The sequence below is a fragment of the Microcaecilia unicolor genome, chromosome 1, assembly GCF_901765095.1.
Source record: "Microcaecilia unicolor chromosome 1, aMicUni1.1, whole genome shotgun sequence".
Classification (NCBI taxonomy): domain Eukaryota; kingdom Metazoa; phylum Chordata; class Amphibia; order Gymnophiona; family Siphonopidae; genus Microcaecilia; species Microcaecilia unicolor.
The window spans coordinates 311,322,678-311,343,451 of record NC_044031.1 but is presented as its reverse complement, the minus strand read 5'-3'; the positions used below and the strand labels follow the sequence as shown (position 1 = coordinate 311,343,451).

Sequence of the window (20,774 nt, the reverse complement as noted above, 5' to 3'; positions counted from 1 at the left end):
TTATCCAGGTAGTGACTAAATTATTAGATAGTTTTGATCCATATTCAGTTACCTGTTATTGTGTGCTGTTTTTGTTCCACCTATTTTTATGGTTCATTGTTCAATATTTTTATGACAATAAACCTTTTTTTTGTTTATTGACTCTGCTTGTCTGGACTGACTAAGAATCCTGATGGTTTGGGTCTGTGAGTGCTTTCTAGGAACTGTGGGACCACTGGGAGAATGGCCCCGAGTAACCTAGAAAACACCAGAGATAACTTGAGAGCAGGAGACTCTCCCAGAGGCAGTTGAGACCCAGTTGTTGGGAGGAGGGTGCTAGTGTAGAGCACATGTTCAGGTGCAGGTGGACCTAAGCAGTGCTGAGGGCAGACCCCCCCCCCTAAGTGGCTGCAGGGATAACCCCAGGTGGGTGACAGGCATTCTGTGACACCCTCTTTACAAAGCGCCACTGCCGCCACCACCATAACCTTGGAAAAACTTTGAGGGGCTGTCGCAAGCATGGAAAACTGAAAATGCATCCCTAAGACAGCAAAACATAGAAACTTCTGATGGACCTGGTAAATCGGAATATGAAGATATGCCTCTGTGAGATCCAAGGAGGTGAAGAATTTTCATAAGAACATACATAAGAATAGCCATACTGGGCTAGTGGTCCATCTAGCCCAGTATCCTGCTTCCAACAGTGGCCAATTCAGGTCACAGATACAGTACCTGACAGAATCCCAGATAGTAGCAAGATTCATGCTACTGATCTCAGGGACAAGCAGTGGCTTCCCTGTTTCTATCTCAAAAGCAGACTATGGACTTTTCCTCCAGGAACTTATCCAAACCTTTTTTAAACCCAGATACACTAACTACTGATACACTTCCTTGAGTGTCCCCTAGTCTTTGTACTTTTTGAAAGTGTAAAAATTTGATTTTACCCATTCTACACCACTCAGTATATTTGTAGACCTCTATCATATCCCCCCTCAGCCATCTCTTTTCCAAGCTGAAGAGTCCTAACCTCTTAAGCCTTTCCTCATATGAGAGGTGTTCCATCACCTTAATTATTTTGGTCATCCCTCTTTGAACCTTTTCTAATTCTGCTATATCTTTTTTTTTAAGATACGGTAACCAGAATTGCACACAATACTGAAGGTGTGGTCACACCGTTTAGCAATAGAGAGGCATTATAATATTCTTCGTCTTATTTTCTATCCCTTTCCTAATAATTCCTAGCAGACTTTGCTTTTATGGCTGCTGCTGCCACACACTGGGCAGAAGATTTCAGTGTATTGTCCACGATAACACCTATATCGTTTTCTTGGGTGCTGACTCACAGGGTGGAACCTAGCATCAAATAACTATGATTTGGATTATTCTTCCCAATGTGCATCACTTTGTACTTGTCCACATTAAATCTCATCTGCCATTTGGATGCCCAGTCTTCCAACTTCCTGAGGTCTTCCTATAATTTTTCACAATCCGCATGCATTGTAACAACTTTGAATAGATTTGTGCCAGCTGCAAATTTAATCACCTCACTTGTCGTTCCCATTTCAAGATCATTAATAAATATGTTAAATAACACCGGTCCTAGTACATTGTGAATGACCTTGAGGACTCACTGGTCGGAGGTAACTTGGGTCCACCTCTGTTAAAAATCCCTTAACCATGCTCCTACTGCCACCAGATGTAGGACCCGGACACCTTCATAGCAAATTCCTGGCCTGCCCAGGAGCTTCTCATGACCTCCATGAAAGGGTTCCATTCGCTGAATAAAACAACTCCTCTGGGTCCCACTGGTTCTACTGAGGCAATACCGACAGGCGTCCCTAAACCTCTCGTGTGCTGAAGGCCCCCCACCTGAAACAAGCTCTTGCAACCAGACCACCAGCACCAAGAGGTCAAAACTACATCTCAGCGGAGTCCTTAAGCACAATGCCTCTGTCCATAGGGATAGTGGTCTTTTTAGTGACCCCTGCATCCACTATAGGAGGTTTGAAACCCTCCCTATCTTCCATAGGAATGGGGTAAAGTCGGAAAAGGGGAAAGGAGTGAGACTTTGATAAGTGTTTTTTGTGACTACACCCCTGCTGAGCCACAGGGATTGCATGCTGCAACATCTGGGGAAAAAGGCTGCCAAAAAAAGGTTAAGCAGGGATACCTCTACACAGAGCTTGAGGCTCCCAATCAGCACTCTGCCCTCCACAAATTTCTTTCTTTTTTTTTTTTTAATTGCAGCTAGTTGCCGTGAGCTGTTTAGGGGCACTTAAAGCTCCTTTGGAATACAGGAGCAGAGGCATACTGCAGTCCTCTTCAATCCAGGAGGGGGGAGGAACCTGGCCACCCAGGTATAACACCCCAAGGGGTAAACATGGCCCCCATAGACCAACACCCCCCGAAACACCGAAGCTCAGACAACAGAACAGTCAACTTGCAAAATCAGGTTTTTTTTGTTTTAAACAGAAACCCCTGAAGGAGTTCAAAACAACCACAATAATACCGTTCCCCCCCCCCCCCCCCCCCCCAAATGAGGCTTACCAGACCTGCACAGACTGCATGCCCACCATCTGCTGGGATACTGAGAAATACTGGCTGACTGGAAACTGCAGAAGGTTCTTATACAATTCTCAGAGTAGGTGTTCTCAGTATTGGTAGGCATGCATAACCAAGCATCTTGACTGTTGCAAAAGAAAATTGGGTTGCCCATTACTGTCTCTCCCATAAATCTGTAATTACTGTTTTTGTGTAACAGACGTTCACTGTGTTGGTCACATTAAATGCCTCTTCCATATCCTTTTGTTTTGCTAGTACTGAAGCTGTTGAAAATGGCAACAGGGATGAGGGCCTTACTAGACACTGTAGTCCAGGCTCTTCCACAGGTAAGGAAAATGGGCATTCTGGAACCAATATTCAGAGGATTTATGCTTGTAGCTGAAAGTTATACTCCTAAATTGGCCTTTTTTAAAATTTACTAGGGTGAGTGCCTAAATATATTCTCAAAATTTCACTAACCTCCTAAATTTAGGAGCATAAAAAGTGGATGGCAACGGGGCGGATGTAGGGCAGGAGAAAAAAATTAGGAGCTTAGCACTGATTTTCAACACTAAGGTCATAAATTGGGTTTATAAATCTAGGCAAATGAATGGCAGGCCTAAATTTATAAGCATAGGAGGTAATATTCAACCTGCTGCGGTAAGTGGCTTGTAAGCCTCTTCCAGCCGTCGGCTGGCCTTACCCGAAATATTCAGTACCGGGGCATGCACAGCTCCTGGCATTGAAGAATCACAGAGAGGCAATGATCTGTGAGTGCTCAATCAGCAAACAGTCAAAGCAGACCAGCAGATAGTAGAGATAAAAAGTTTTAGTCAAAGTGCCTAACGTGATCACGTTTCACCTTCACAAAGTCTGCATCAGGGGCAAAATATAGGGAATCCAAATAATCCTTCCCCTATTAGTTATGAGCAAAACCCAGAATGGTGTCAAATGGAGAGTCATCACTTTGCTTATTGTAACTGGCCTTGAGCTGAAATTTGGAACAGGAGGATGAATCTCTAGGGCTCATGTGAACTCAGCCTTCCCAGACATCTGGAAAAGTAGATAAATTAATAGATCGCAGGTTGGCCATTCCTGAAGTCACAAAGCACCACCCAAATCTCGTTTCTCCTGCAGAGAGGATGTGTTTAGTTTGGCTCTTAAGGATTTGCCCTCCTTTTCCAAATTTCAGCTCAAGGCCAAGTTACATTAAGCCAAGTTTATACCTTAGTGGTGAATCCTCATTAACTCAAGAGACAAAACAGGAGACCAAAACTTCCACAAAAAGTCAAAGAACCACATGAGTGGAAGACTTCATGAACAAATCCCAAGATGGTCAATGGCAAAAATTTATTTTTCAAATCCAACATGCAGGAGGTGCTAACAAGATATACTTGAGACGGGCCGTGTTTCGGCATGCAGGCCTTCATCAGGGGTCTGTCAAACAGCAGTCTAATTTATACAATCACACTGGACTGTATAAACATCGTAAAGATGCAGATGATATAAATGTCAAGCTTAAAACTCAAAATTAATGACATGAGTAAAATAACAGCTTGTCTTCTCATAAAAAGCACCATTCAAGGTTTTGCTCATACTTCTAAACTAACAGGGAAAGGATTATTTTGAATCCCCTATAGTTTGCCCCTGATGCAACCTTGTGAAGGCGAAACGTGATCACGTTGGGCACTTTCTTATCTTTACTATCTGCTGGTCTGCGTCGTCTGTTTGCTGATTCAGATCCTGGCATTGACAGCTTTTTGCTCTCCCAACTTTAGGGGCTTATTTAGCCTGTTAGCTGACTGAATATCACCACTAACAGACTAAATGCTCTCCACCCAAGTTCCCCCCTTAGCCCACCCTTTAACCTAGCCAGTTAGGGAATGGACAGTAACAGAGATATCCAGTGGCACTACCTAGTTAAGTCCTGCTGACTATCTGCTGCTGGCCAGCTTAGTGGGGTTTAACCAGGCAGAAGCCTCTCCTGCCCGATTAAACCTTGTTGAATATGGACCACATAACTTAAAGTTAATTTTCAGCTGAAAACTTACTCCCCCCCCCCCCCCCCCCCTCGATATTCAAAGCTATTTAACCGGTCAGAAACGGCTACTGACTGATTAAATAACGTTTTGGCATCTGACTGCGAATATTCAGTGCGAGATAGCTGGGTATCTCTGCTGAATATTCGCAGTCATTGTTGAAAAGTTAACTGACTATATCACGCGATAACCAGCAATATTCAGCACCGACTGGGTAAGTTTAGCAGGCAAATTGGACCACATAAATAGCAGTCCTATCTTTGCCCACTGTTAACTGGCCAGCGCTGAATATTCACTTAGCCAGTTAAGTTAGCACTAGCCAAAAACAGATATTCAATGCCGGTCAGCGGAAATAGCCCAGCATTGAGTATCCGGGGTCAGCACCAATCATGGCACTTATGCGAGCTGTCTCCCGCCGGCAGAATATCGTCCCCTTAGTCTCTTAAGTTTGGCTGGAAATAGGTCTCAAATTTGGGAGCCTAACTTAGGTACTTAAATGTAGGAGCTCAGGGTTCATTTTTTTTTTTTTTAAGTATTGGGCCCTCTGTATTTTGCTGTTGGTGTCTGGTTATAAGCTACTTAAGGCCCTTCTCACAACTTATTCCCATCAGGCAGTCATTGGAAATTATCACAAATGGCTAGCATGTGCCTTGTTTTCGTGATTCTTCCCCCACACCCCGTCAAGTTTATTGGTACTGCAACATTTTCCTCAGACTGTGAAAGCACAAGTCAGTTCCCTGGAGAAATGCTTCCAAGACCAGAAAAGCACAAGTATCTACTGCTGGCTTTAAGGATATGGTTGTATTTTTCCCAGAAAGGCTGCAGTGCACTTGTCCACTCTCTCCCCTGAATTTTATTTCGGTCCAAATGCTATTCATGGTACATTTTTCCTAAGGGACGGAGGAGTCACCTAGGGGGCAATTCTATAACCTGGCACCAAGATGTACATGCTACAATGGGGCACACATAATGCCCATTCTACAGTGGCTTCAGGATGCGCCTAAGCATTTTTGAATCATATTGGTATTCCAAAACATAGGCACATTTACTTATGACACATCAGTGGTTTGTGTAAGTTCACATACCAAATGAACAGTGCAACATTTGAAACTAATAGTATTGTATAAACTGCATGCATCGCTTGGCGACAAGCCCATAGCCCACCCGTGCTCCATCTACGAATATGCCCCCTCACAGTTATGACGAAAAAATCAGCGCCGAAAAAGCACTCTTTGATAAGCTACACTTAAAGTTAAGCACAGTTTATAGAATAACACTTATGCCTGGGAATCGCGCCTAATTTTAGGCACAGCCATTTGTACCAACTGAAACAAATGTATGGACCTAGATTAGATGCATAATCCCCCCCCCCCCCCATTCAATAACAGTGTAACAGTGCACATAAATGTTAGGAATGCTGCCATTCCTCCCATGAACCTCCATTTCCTCGCCTTCCTTTTCAATTCGTGCATAAAATTTAGACGCAGTTTACGTGCATAAATTCCAATTAAATCTAATTAGTGCTAATAATTGGTGGTTAAGCCAATTATCAGTGCTAATTAGCTCATAATTCAGTTAAATTGTGCACGCAAATTGAGCACTTGTCTAAATTTGTACATGCAAGTTTTAGCAACTTTAATAGAATTAGGAGGTAAGTGACTTTGGCATGTACCTTATAGAATAGCGCCTAGCACATATGTATATAACTGCCAATAATTGGTATCATTGATATGCATAAATGCTAGTATTCTATAACTTATGCATGTACTTAGGTGCCAGTTTATAGAATAAGGAGTTTACTATGAAGAGCCCTTCTTTACAGGTTGACTATCTCTCTCCCTCTTTGGTTTCCATTGTGTGTAGGGAAGGAACAGGGCCGGTTTAACCATTTGACCGGATGAGGCTCTGGCCCAGGGCACCAGCGAATAAGGGTGCCAAAACACCCAGCCTCTGACCTCACCAGCTGTCCACTAGCTGCTAACCAGAAATATTCATAAGTACATAAATATTGCCATACCGGGACAGACCAAAGGTCCATCAAGCATAGCTTCCTGCTCCCAACAGTGGCCAATCCAGGTCACAAGTACATGGCAAGATCCTAAAACAGTACAATACATTTTATGCTGCTTATCCTAGAAATAAGCAGTGGATTTTCCCCATTTTAATAATGGCTTATGGGCTTTTCTTTTAGGAAGCTATCCAAACCATTTTTTAAACCCCATTAAGCTAACTGCTTTTACTACATTCTCTGGCAACGAATTCCAGAGTTTAATTACACGTTGAGTGAAGAAATATTTTCTCAGATTCGTTTTAAATTTACTACCTTGTAGCTTCATTGCGTGCCCCCTAGTCCTAGTATTTTTGGAAAGAGTAAACAATCGATTCACGTCTACCCATTCCATTCCACTCATTATTTTATACACACTGTCTCCAGCTGAATATAATGGATAGCCGGCTAAGTACCATTTAACCGGCCAGGAACAGCACCTGGCCGGTTAAATGGTTTTGAATATTGAGGGGATAGTGACAATATGCTGTGGGTTTTTTTTTTCATATGATGAACAATTCTATAAACTGCAGGGACATATATGTGTATTTAGTGACACTTATGTATATATGATGTTGAATTTTGTCAACATGCAGAAAAGAAAGAATCGTTCAGAAAAGCAAATATTTTCCCAGTGGAGGTGGATTTGGTAGAGAGATGAGCCAATCTCCACCATCAAGCACTCTCCTCCACAAGCCCCAGGTCTCAAAAGTCAGGTTAGTTGAGGGTTGCACATGATTTTGAGCAGATGTAAAACCAGTGGGGTTGTGAGGTTTGTAGGGGGGATAGAGGTAAAAAGAGTAGATGATGTAGTTAAAAATGAAAAGAATACTGTAACTTTGTAAGTTAAGTTGTTGTGTAATGAGGATATTTGTAAATGTGTTTTCAAAAACTAATAAGTAAAATTTTTCAAAAAGTACCAATGTATACATATGTATCACCTTTATAAAATAGAGTACATGCACATTTGAAAGGAATGCTCAGAATTTCGGAACACACACCTTTTCCCTACACAATAAACCGTGCGTCCTGTTGTATACCTGTGTAACTAGCATCATTACTGACCAAACATTGACTTTCAGAAAGGCATCCAAAGGCTTTTTCTGCAGTGTTGTGCACTTTTTCAGTATCCTGTATCCAGTTTTCTAAGTGTGGGCATTCTGAACTATCTCTAGTAGACTTCTTCAGAGCTCAAAATTCTACCTCCTTTTTTCAGTTTCAGAATAAAAGCATGTTCTCAGCACTGTTCTTATAACTTTTTTCTCCTCACCACAGCATAACAAAGCTTTAAAAAAAACCCTCATCGGCTGCAAATGCCTTCAAATTCTGCCCACAGTCTTAACTTTTCCTTCCTTTCTTCTTTCCCATTCTCTTATTGTTTAAAATCTCCTCATATTTCTTTTCTTCTTTTTTTTTTGTCTCAGTGTTTCCTTCTTCATCAGTCAGACTCCATCTCCCACACTTGGGATGTGAGTTCTGTGATCACTGTTGACATACCCAACCATCCTTGCAGAGTCTGAAAAGAAATGTCATCTCAGTCTAGACTAATTGCAGGATTCCCTGCAGCTCAGAATGCTGCTTCTCTGAGTGAGATTGGCATACACAAGCACTTGGGTAACAAGCTGTGAGTTAGTTCAAGAGAGGATTTCTTGATGGATAAGCAGCCTGCACTCACAATTGCCTGTTGTCTCCCTCAACCTCAAGAGATGAGTATTAATGAAGGAGCAGTGGCACAGAACGACAGTATTGATGTAAGATTATAGCACTACTCTTTTCAGAAAAACTATAGTCAACATCTAGTTTTCTATGGATTGAAACTGACCATGCATGGGTATATTGGGAGTGCTCAATTTATTTATTTATTTATTTATTGCACTTGTATCCCACATTTTCCCACCTACTTGCAGGCTCAATGTGGCTTACAAATACCTGTAATGGCAACGCCATTTCAGGTTACAAAAATACAATTGGTGTTAAAAAAGATGACAAGAATAGTAATCTTAACATATTAATCTGATCAAACAGTTGAAGAAAAAAAAGAGAAAAAAAGACATTCATAGTCAGGGACGCGTAGTGGTGTATTGTAGTTAGTTAAGTCAATTGTGAATTACACCTGACAACACCTTGGGTTTCATCTTAGGTTTCACCATTTCCTGCCAAGAAGGACACATGTACACTTAAGTTTATGTAATTCTATTGACAAGAAGCCTAATACCTTCATCCTCTGGGGATTACTTTTTAAAATTATGATCTTTTTTTAAAGCAAAGGCGGTATATCAAGACTGTAATAAACATAAACATATGTAACCCCCTGTTCTGGGTACTTATTCACCGAGGACGAGCAGGCATAATGTTCTCACATGTGGGGATGTCATCCTTAGAGCCCGGTGCGGACACTGTCATAGTGCACTGCCGCTTTAAAACTCTGAGGCAGTGTCCCCACCATGTTTACATGGGTGCCTTTCCTCCTGACACGCGAGTGCGGGACCAGCAGTCTGTCGTTTTCCAGGAAGCAGAGAAGTTGGTTTTCTAACCTCACAAGTGCATCAAACTTTCTTCTTTTTGGTGCCTTCCCTTTTTCGGGATATTTGTTCTTCATATTCTTCTTTTTCTGTATTAATTTTGTCCAGTTCATTCATTTTTTAAATGATTTTTCATTTTTTATTTTTTGGCCTTTGGGGCCTCTGAGCCCTTCTTTTGCCAGGGCAACATCAACTATTTTGGGGTACGCGACTATTCAAGTTCCCCAGGCCAAAGAGCCTTTTGACCTTGCGTCGGCCGTTTTTCCCTCCATGTCAACAAGGGTGCCAAGTGGATTTTAGAAGTGTACTCGATGTAATGGGATTATTTCAGGCACACCCCCCCATAACTGGTGTGTTCAGTGCTTGCATCCAGAGCACCGAAACGTACAGTGTGGTCTCTGTGCAAGCAAGCGAGGACCCTTAAAACCCACAGAGTCCAGTGTGAAAATCTTTTTGGTTCTGCATCAACATCCACATCTGCCTCAAGTATGGCAGGGGATTTGGCACTTGACATAAAACCTGCATTGACATTGGATGTACCGATGCAACATCGAGATGGTCTGACATTGGGTTTGGTACTGCGACCATGTAAGGACTCTGCGTCCTCTTTGTTGATACTATGTGCATCGAGGGACTTTCAGCATAGAAACCCTAAGAAGCATCACCATCATTCTCCCTTCAGGTACTCTGCAACACCTCCCCTGTATCAACATTCTCAGTGCATGGGAAGCGTCCATGCTGCAGTGACCCACTCTCCTCTCCAACTAATTTCTCGTCTAGAGCCTTTGAGGTTTTGAGATCTCCTATGCCTGCACAGGCTATAACTCAAGCTGCATCCACACCGCTTTCTCAGCTAGTACTGACACCTACACTACAGGAGGAAACCTGGGTACGCTCAAGGAGGAGCTCTCGGGGCTACTGCATTCACAGTCTATACAGGTTGACAGGATGTTTGTGCCAGCCTGAGCCCAGCCCGTCAGTATATCTGAGAGACAGTCACGGGAGAGGTCCTGCACACCGGCTCGATGACAAGCGTTGAGGGCAGTACAAACCCCACCAACAAGTGCGTCAACATCGGCAGAGGAACTTTCTCTAACCTCGACACTCTTTTCCACATACTTTCCATGAGCAGCACTTTGAAGAGTCAGACTCGGACCCCTCCTGGCAGACAGATTAAGACCCACAGGACCTCTCAGAGTTCTGTGGTATCCCATCTGATCCTTCTCCGCCAACTGAGACATAGGTCTCCAGAAGAAAGTATATCCTTTCCTGGCTTTGTCTGTGAGATGGCTCAAGCCATAACTTTCAGATTAGAAACAGAGCAAGAACCTTGTTCAAAACTCTTTGAGGCTCTAGGTTATGACTCTCCTCCTAGAGAAGGAATCACTGTTCCACTTCATACAATTATGAAAAATATACTGTTCAAAAACAGGAAGACTCCATTGACAGTTCAAGTTGCCCAAAAGAAAATTGATACAATGTATAGGATACAGAAATGCACTGGTTTTGAAACAACTCAGCTACTTCATTATTCCTTAGCTGTGGAATCTGCTTTAAAATGGATCTCATGCTTCTGCTTCTCCAGGCAGAGAAGCTAGAACATTGGACTCTTGGCAGAATGCTTCAATGCTAACCAATCACTTATTAGATTATCAACTTTATTCCACAATTTATTTAAAATCTCTAGTACAGAGTACTCTGTCCTTTGTAGAATTCCTTCCCCCTGAGTTCCATAAGCTTCACAAGAAACTTGTGGATTGTCATAAATATCTGACAAGGCATGCCTTTGATATCTCTTCACACATTTTTGCCTTAGGAGTAGCAATGTGGCATCTTTCCTAGCTCAAGGTCTCCAACCTCAAGTCTGCTATCTAGGAGCATCTAGCGGGCATCCCTTATCATGGAGACAATTTGTTTGGTGACAAGTGGCTGACCTAATTAAAACACATACAGGTACTATATAAACTCTATCCAGGCCACAAACTTCTGTTATCTCTTCTTCTAGAAGATTTGCAGGGGGATTTTGTCGCTCCAGTTACTATATGTATAAGCATCATTACACTCCTACTCATTCTCCACCTTGAAGGGCTACACCTCAGCACTCACATCCGAGGCAGTAGTGGGGTAAAAAAATCTCAGACTCCTTCTTAGTCTAAACAACAACCCAGTTTTTGACTCCTTCCTAGATAGCATTGCCACCATACAGTTGTCTGTGCCAAGCAACCTACCAGTAGGAGGATGAGTCATCCTTTTTCATCAGAGGTGGCCTCTCATAACCTCTGACAATTGGATGCTACTTACCATACAGCATGGTTACGCTCTGCATTGGGGAAAAAATACCTCCTGACCATCCTCCAAGAGAGTCTCATTTGAACTCCCTCCAGATGACACTGCTTCAAAAGGAACTCTTCACCCTCCTCTGGCGGAATGCATTAGAACCAGTTCTTTCGCCAGATAAGGGTTGAGGGTTTTATTCAGTGCTTTTTTTGTGCTGGTACGCGCCGGTACAGCATACCAGCACCTTTTTTGTAGGTCCGACGTTGTGCTGGAGCTGGCTGTCCTCCCTTCCTCCCTCCCCCGAGCTAGCCTACAGGGTCCCTCCGCGTACTCTGTGCCGCCAGACGACCCTTCTGCCACCCGACCCGGGCGGCACCTGACCCAGCATTTTAAAAAAATCTACGAAGCGGGGGCGCGGTGCCTCGCGTCTGAGAGTAAAAAAGAAAAATCACTTCGCCGGCCGGCCTTCCCTCACTGTGTCCCGCCCTCTGATGTAACTTCTGCAAGGGCGGGACACAGTGAGGGAAGGCCGGCCGACGAAGTGATTTTCCTTCTTTTACGCTCCGACGCGAGGCACCGCGCCGCCGCTTCGTAAATTTTTTTAAATGCTGGGTAAGGTGCCGGCCGGGTCAGGTGGCAGAAGAGGGTTGTCTGGCGGCACGGAGCTGGTAGGCAGGTGGGGACTGGGTCGGGGAGGGGGGCTCAGATGGATATGGGTGGCTGGAGGGAGGGGGAGCAGGGGAACGAGGAGAGTCGCTGGACATGGGTGGAGGGCAGGGGGGACGGGGGGTTGCTGGACATAGGTGGATGGAGGGGAGGGGGGTTTCTGGACATAGGTGGATGGCAGGGGGACAGGAGGGTCACTGGACATGGGTGGATGGAGGGGAGGGGGTTTCTGGACATAGGTGGATGGCAGGGGGACAGGAGGGTCACTAGACATGGGTGGATGGAGGGGAGGGGGGTTGCTGGACATGGGTGGATGGAGGGGAGGGGGTTGCTGGACATGGGTGGATGGAGGGGAGGGCAGAGGAGGGTTGCTGGACATGGGTGGATGGAGGAGAGGGAAGGGAGAGAGAAGAAATGCTGGACATGGGTGGATGGAGGGGAGGGCAGGGGGGAGAGGAGGGTTGCTGGACATGGGTGGATGGAAGGGAGGGCAGGGGGCAGAGGAGGGTTGCTGGACATGGGTGGATGGAGGGGAGGGCAGGGAGAGAAGAGAAATGCTGGACATGGGTGGATGGAAGGGAGGACAGGGGGCAGAGGAGGGTTGCTGGACATGGGTGGATGGAGGGGATGGCAGGGAGAGAAGAAATGCTGGACATGGGTGGATGGAGCAGGGGGAAGAGGAGGGTTGCTGGACATGCGTGGATGGAGGAGAGGGCAGGGGGCAGATGAGGGTTGCTTGCTGGACATGAGTGGATGGAGGGGAGGGCAGGGGGGAGAGGAGGGTTGCTGGACATGGATGGAGGAGAGGGAAGGGAGAGAAGAAATGCTGGACATGGGTGGATGGAGGGGAGGGTAGGGGAGGGAGGCGGGCTGCTGGACATGGGTGGATGGAGGGGAGGGCAGGGGAGAGGAGGGCTGCTAGACATGGGTGGATGGAGGAGAGAGAAGAAATGCTGGACATGGATGGAGGCGAGGGAAGAGTGAGGAAGGAGATGAGGTGAGGGAAAAGGAAGAGAGGAGAAAAACTGCACATGGATGTAGAAAATAGGCAGAAGCTGGATCCACTGGACAGTCAAGTCTGCGAAGGACCCAGCTTTTACTTAAGGATGTAGGGCAAGAAATGAAGAAGAAAGACGGAAAGTAAAGAAATAAATGGAAAGGAAGCCCTGGAAACGGAGTTAAGAGGACAGATAGCAGCATAATCGGATACTGAGCCAACATGATCAGAAAAACAAAGTCACCGGACAACAAAGGTAGAAAAAAATCCTTTTATTTTCATTTTAGTGTCTGGAATATGTCCAATTTGAGAATTTACATCTGCTGTCTTATTTTGCACTGGGTATACTGGAGCTGTAACAGCTTACAGAAATTATTTCTAATGAAAAAAAATCACATTATTTTTTTCTCCTATACTAGTATAATATTTTCAATGATATCTGTTTATATGCGCTATGGCTGGTATAAGGGGTGTGGTTATAATAGGGGTGGAGTCATATGAGTACCCCACAATGAGTACCGGCACCTTGTTTTCCAGATGCTTTCTCATATCAAAAAAGACGGAAGGAGTATGACCAATTCTCGATCTGCGAGACTTAGTTTCTGCTCAAAGAAAAGTTTTGCATGGTTTCCTTTCCATGATACAAATGAATGACTGGCTTTCTCTCTAGATCTCATGGAGGCATACACATACCTATTCTCCCTGCACACAGAAAGTGCCTCCGCTTCCACTGAAGGACTCTGCATTATCAATACAAAGTCTTACTGTTCAGCTTGGCTTCAGCTCCTCGAGTCTTTACGATAGTGGTAGCTGCAACTCTTTGCAGGTGGGGCATACACTTCTTCCCCTACCTTGATGACTGGTTAATCAAGGCAGCCTCACAAGAGTTGGCACACACCTCCATTCTATCCACCATAAGGCTCCTCAAGTTTGTGATAAATTACCCCAAATCACATCTTCAACCAGTTCATACCTCAATACTACTCAAGGCCAAGCCTTCCTTCTTCAAACAAGAGCAAACAACATACTGCATCTCTCCGCTCAAGTGTTCAAATCCACCCAAGTGTCTGCTCATCAGATGTTCCGCCTACTCAGTCACATGGCTTCAACAGGCCATGTAACTCCATTGGCTCGACTCCACTTCCGACCTCCACAATGGATGCTCTCCTTTCAGTGGTCCCAAGCCACTTGAATACTATTTGAGTCACTCCACAGCTACACCACTCTCTTCAGTGGTGGATGATATCCCAGAATCTCACCTGGGGGTCTTTTGTTTCAGCACCCTCCATATCACACAGTCCTTACTATGGATGCCTCCATTGTAGATTTGGGTGCTCACCCCAGTGGTCTCCACACACAGGGTCCCCACGGGAGAAACGACATCATATCAACCTCCTGGAATTGCGAGCAGTCTGAAATGCCCTCAGAACTTTCCAAGACTGCATCCTCGATCAGGTAATAGTCGTTCGCACGAACAAACAAGGAGGAACAGGTTCTTACCACCTCTGTCAGCAAGCAATCCAGATATAGACTTGGGCAGCTTCTTGAAACATCTCTATAAGAGCTGTTTACCTAGGCACAAACAGAATGCTGTGGCAGACAAATTGAACCTAAATCAAACCCAATGCTGTAAATAGTTCTCCACCAATAAAGTTGAGGGGGTGCTTAAATAAGTTTTTACAATTCACTTTTATAAAAGACCTCTTAAATGTATGGAAGAAGAATGATAAATTTAGTCTTAGAGAACCATACCCTGAAGCAGCCTCTGGCGAAATATTGCCTATGTTGGTTGCGGGTCCCACTATTGAGATGTGTATTTATTTTGCTTAGAATTACATTACTACTACTACTACTATTAGCATTTCTATAGCGCTACAAGGCATACGCAGCGCTGTACAAACATAGAAGAAAGACAGTCCCTGCTCAAAGAGCTTACAATCTAATAGACAAAAAATAAATAAAGTAAGCAAATCAAATCAATTAATGTGAACGGGAAGGAAGAGAGGAGGGTAGGTGGAGGCGAGTGGTTACAAGTGGTTACGAGTCAAAAGCAATGTTAAAGAGGTGGGCTTTCAGTCTAGATTAAAGGTGGCCAAGGATGGGGCAAGACGTAGGGGCTCAGGAAGTTTATTCCAGGCGTAGGGTGCAGCGAGACAGAAGGCGCGAAGTCTGGAGTTGGCAGTAGTGGAGAAGGGAACAGATAAGAAGGATTTATCCATGGAGCGGAGTGCACGGGAAGGGGTGTAGGGAAGGACGAGTGTGGAGAGATACTGGGGAGCAGCAGAGTGAATACATTTATAGGTTAGTAGAAGAAGTTTGAACAGGATGCGAAAACGGATAGGGAGCCAGTGAAGGGTCTTGAGGAGAGGGGTAGTATGAGTAAAGCGACCCTGGCGGAAGATGAGACGGGCAGCAGAGTTTTGAACCGACTGGATAGGGGAGAGGTGACTAAGTGGGAGGCCAGCAAGAAGCAGATTGCAGTAGTCTAAACGAGAGGTGACAAGGGTGTGGATGAGGGTTTTGGTAGAGTGCTTGGAAAGAAAGGGGTGGATTTTACGGATGTTGTAAAGAAAGAAACGACAGGTCTTGGCGGTCTGCTGGATATGAGCAGAGAAGGAGAGAGAAGAGTCAAAGATGACCCCAAGATTTCGAGCTGAGGAGACAGGGAGAATGAGAGAGCCATCAACAGAAATAGAAAACGGGGGGAGCGGGGAGGTGGGTTTGGGGGGGAAAATGAGAAGCTCGGTTTTGGTCATATTTAATTTCAGGTGGCGTTGAGACATCCAGGCAGCAATGTCAGACAAGCACGCTGAAACTTTGGTTTGGATGCAAGGTGAGATATCAGGGGTAGAAAGGTAGATTTGGGAGTCATCAGCATACATGCGTGGTAAAAGACCATTGATGAGTTTGGTGAGTCATAGGACAAGGGTCTCTATATGAAACCAGTCACCACTGAGGTCTTTTATAAGAGTGAATTGTTAAAACTTATTTAAGCAGTCCCCTCGCTTTACTGGTGGAGAACTATTTACTATTTAATTATTTGACCCCCACTATTGAGACACACAGGACCTTGTAAGTGTGGTAGACAAATTAAACTAAGTTCTTCAGCCTCACGAATGGTCCCTCAGCATCTCTGTAGTTTATTGAATATTCCAGCAGTGGGGGGACCCCAAGACCTGTTCACTTCTCAGAACAACAAGCTTCCCCACTTTTGTTCCAGGATATATTCTCCCACTGTACAGCTCCAGATGCCTTCTTTCTCCACCAGGGAACACACCTTATATACGCTTTCCTCTCACTACCTCTTATAGGGAAAACTGTTCTCAACTGCGTCGAGACCAAGGGACCATGATGCTAATTGCTCCCTACAGGGCTGTAAAATCTGTTCCCCTCTTCTCCTAGAGTTATCATCCAAGGAACCATTGAGGGTAGATCTTTTTTCAACCCTAATAACACAGAACAAGGGGTAATTTCTTCAACCAGACACTCGCTCTTTAGTCCTGATGGCTTGTTCCTGATGACATAGATTTACATTCCTTAAACCTTCCTTACGGAGTCTGTAGGATACTCCTAGCCTCTAGGAAAACTTCTACACAGAAATGTTACTGTTTCAAGTGGAAACATTTTCCCCTCTGGTGTGCAGTCAGAGCACTTGACCCTGTTAGGAGCTCTCTGCATACCCATATGGAGCATGTCCTCCATCTTTCGGATTCTGGCCTCAAAACTAACTCTGTCAGAGTATACTTGAGTGCCATTATCACGTTTTACTTCAAAGTTGATAATAAACCAGTTTCTGTTCATCCCTTGATAGTAAGATTCATGAAAGGTTTATTTCATACCAACCTCCTATCAAACCAGCTGCCTGTGGTTTAGGATCTCAGTGTCATCTGCATAGCTCTCATGAAACCTGCTTTTGAACCACGTCATTCCTGTTCTCTGAAGTTCCTCATATAAGGCAGTGTTCTTAATAGCTCTTACTTCTGCCAGAAGAGTAAGCAAACTTCCCCTTGTGGCAAACTCACCTTACACTAGATTATACTACGACAGGGTGGTTCTCTGAACCTACCCCAAATTCCTCCCTAAAGTGATCTGATTGAGGTGGAACTACCTCAATCAGTCCATTGTATTTCCTGTCTTCTTCCCTAAGCCACACTCTCATCTTGGAGAAGCAGCACTGCATACCGTAGACTGCATGCGTGCTCTAGCTTATTATCTGGAGCATACAAAACCTCATTGGAAGTTCTCCCAGCTTTTTGTCTCCTTCGACCCTAACAGATTAGGGACACCCATCAACAAATGTACTACATGTACTTGACTGGCTGATTGTGTCTCCCACATGTATACTTGACTGGGCTAATCTTTCACAATATGAGCCATGGTGGCTTCATTAGCCCATGTCCACTCTGCCTCCATTGAAGAAATTTGCGAGGCGGCTATGTGGTCTAACCACGCCTTCACTGCTTACTACTGCCTGGAGCAGCATTCTAGGCATGACAGCCAGTTTGGACAAGCCCTCCAGCCCTTTTTTTCCACCAGGCTCATTATCTACTTAGTTGCCAAAAATTCATTTATGTTGTGAGCCTGGTATCTAGTGAGTCCCACATGTGAGAATATTGTGCCTGCTTGTCCTTGGAGAAAGCTAAGTTACTTACCTATAGTAGGAATTAGCATTCAAGAAAAAGATCTGGGTGTCGTCATAGACAATATGCTGCAATCTTCTGCCCAGTGTGTGTTGGTGGCCAAAAAAGGATGCTAGGAATTATTAGGAAAGAGATGCAAAATTAGACCAAGAATATTATAATGCCTTTGTATCGCTTCATAATGCAATAACCCGGACCCAGCACACAGGGGCAGGAGAGAGACAGACCCCGGCGCTGGGCTCCCCTTGGAGGCCGGGGAAGAGCAGATGCACCGATGCATAAAGGCAGGGGGCGGTAACAGCCTGAATGTGTGTGGGGGGGGGGGGGGCAGCAGCTGCAGCAGCTCTGCCCTGGGACCGGCTCTGTCTCTCGGTGGCCCTGTCTCCTCCCAACCTCTACCAAGCCAGATGTAGCTCAGAAGCTTTTGCTGAGGAGTCCAAAAAATTCACAAGCTTTCCCAGCACCCTGGCATAAGACTCAGAAGAGTAACCCTCAAAACAACAGTAAGAGTTAATGTGGAGAAATCACATTCTGGTACAGTCCTGCACAGCAACTGCTGAGTCCCGATACTCATGCACAAAAAAACAGAAAAGATTTAAAATTCCTTCCAGAAACAAACATTCAGTTCAAGTTCAGAGCAGTTTGAGAATGTCTTTTTTCTCAGACACAGCAGAGAGCTGCATCTTTAGCCCACCTCCCACTGATCAGGTGTTCAAACTATCCAGATCCCACCCTTGGACTATGCTTGTCAGGAACAGTCTCTGCAAAAATCTACACGACTGAACTGAAGCTCTGATGCCCCAATGATCAAAGGTAAATGCGGGTGCTACAGGCCACTAGCGCCCACATTTACCAGCACGTAATGATCAGAGAGGTCCGGTGCAAGCACGCCAGGGAATACCACAGAGCTCATTTAAATGTAACTGTTCGGTATTCCGCCCTTATGATTAGAGCACTGTGCTCTGATCTTACGGGTGGAATAGCGCCTTACCCCATGCCAGCTCGGAGCTGGCATTAGGGTTAAGGTATTTTTCACGAAATGCCTAGCTACTTCACCTGGGACTAACCTTTGGCTACTTAGTGAGTCTCTCCCCAGCACAGTCCAGGTCTGCCTGCACCTTGGGCATGTGCTGTACACTAGCACCCACCTCCCACCAACTGGGTCTAAACTGCCTCTGGGCTAGTCTCCCGCTCTCAAGTTATACCCGGTGTTTTCTAGGTTACTGGGGCCACACTCCCAGTGGTCCCATAGGTCCTAGAAAGCACTCACAGACCCAACACACAAACCAGCAGGATTCTTAGTCCAGACAAGCAGAGTCAATAAACTAAAAAAATGTATTGTCATAAAAAATATTGAACAGGCAAATAACAGGTAACTGAATAAGGATTAATTATAAAACTAAACATTTTATCACTACCTGGATAGTGCCTGTGAAGTACAGGAAATATAGCTGTTCACAAGTTACAGAATATAACTGCTCACAGGGTCTCAGTAAAGAGGTCTTTCTCTCTCTACTTCCAAACTGAGACTGGAGAAAAATCCAGTATTTCCAGACTGAATTTGAGCTCCTGGACCAATCAAAGCCCAGAACAACATTTTCTAAAAGTAGCTGGCCACATCACTACAGGTTACTTCCTCTTTGTGTTAAACTAAAGAAGAAACAGTCATTTCTCTATAACAGCTTTAAACATAAAACATACACCACCTGCTGGCCAAACTAGAGAAATACACTTCAAGAAATAATTATTACAGTTTACAGGCTTACAAACCCACTGTTTTGTCACAGCGATATTCTTCCTCTCCACCCCCCCTGCCCAGTCCATACCAGGCAGCCCGGGCTGCCACCATCAGTCCCGAGGTCCAGTGCCGCCCCCCCCCCCCCAAATGCAAGACCCTGGTGACTAGTTTCCCCCAAGCTCCCTCACCTCCCCATACATCGACACCTCTAGCCTCCCCCCAACACCTCCTGCTAAAAGAAGAGAGGCTGCAGAGCACACCCTTACTCTGGTCTAGCAGCCCAGAACCCTCCCCCCATATCTTTAGATGCCAGAGGAGGGAGTGATACTCCCTTCTCGTTGCAACGCCACCTCCAAAATAGCGACACCATGCCCTGCCTAGTGCATCCTGGGGTGCACTGGGCGGGGCTTCCATACCGTATAAAGTATAACCTCCCTTATATGGTATGGAAGCCCCACCTATCACATTCCAGGATGCATTGAGCAGGGCAGGGTGCTGCCATTTTGAAGGCAGGGCTGGAAGGAGGAGGGAGTGCTACTCTCTTCTGAATTAATTAATTCACTGTAAATGTTTAGGTCTTTTTACCACCTCTCCAAATCTACATACACCAGTTACCCACAATTTGTAGAGATAAAAGACCAAGGCTGGCACTTATGAGAAAAGTAATTTATTTATTTACCAAGTATTGATACAATTAATATTTTCTCATGGGAGGATAGAACTACTTCACACATATGCATTCTGTATCTATCACTCCAACATACTGAACTGAAATAGCTATTTTTATTGACTTGTGTTTAACAATGATTTACAAGGCTTCAGCAAGTTATCTTACTCAGGATCATCTGGTCTTTTTTCAAAAGTATCTGGTTTCCCTCATCTGCTAAACCACATTCTCATGTTTGTTTATGCTTCCTCCTTTCCCAGGCCTATTTGCCCCTAATGATATATTAGATCATAAGTTCCTGGGCCTCACGATTTATGGCCTTTGCCCTTTGACTGTACTCCAGGGTGCATAACTGTGTTTATTATCTACAGTCCCCCCCCCCCCTTGAAGGCCTTCGAAAGAAATAGCTTCACTGCTTTGAACCCTTGCTGTAGTTCCATCCATTCTGGAGGGGAGCAATAGGTTCTTTTTCAAATGTATATTAGGGTTAAAGGGATTGTAGATGTGAGTTACAGTTCATGTCAACCCCTTTACAGATATCGGGCTATGTGTAACACGACAATGTGGTTATAGTGAAATGTGCCCCTCCGCAACCTTCCCCTGGCCTTCAATCTGTTCAAAATTCTGCTGCACGACTAATATTCCACCAGTGTCGTTATGC

The 20,774-nt window shown here is 44.8% G+C and overlaps 1 protein-coding gene across 1 annotated transcript in view; it reads left to right on the top strand.

Moving 5' to 3' along the window:
• LOC115473410 (voltage-dependent T-type calcium channel subunit alpha-1I-like) overlaps positions 1-20,774 on the top strand; it is a 935,734-nt gene that overhangs the window by 810,722 nt on the left and 104,238 nt on the right. The window contains 1 exon segment of the mRNA XM_030208356.1: positions 2,797-2,867. Coding sequence (XP_030064216.1) covers positions 2,797-2,867 — 71 coding nt within the window.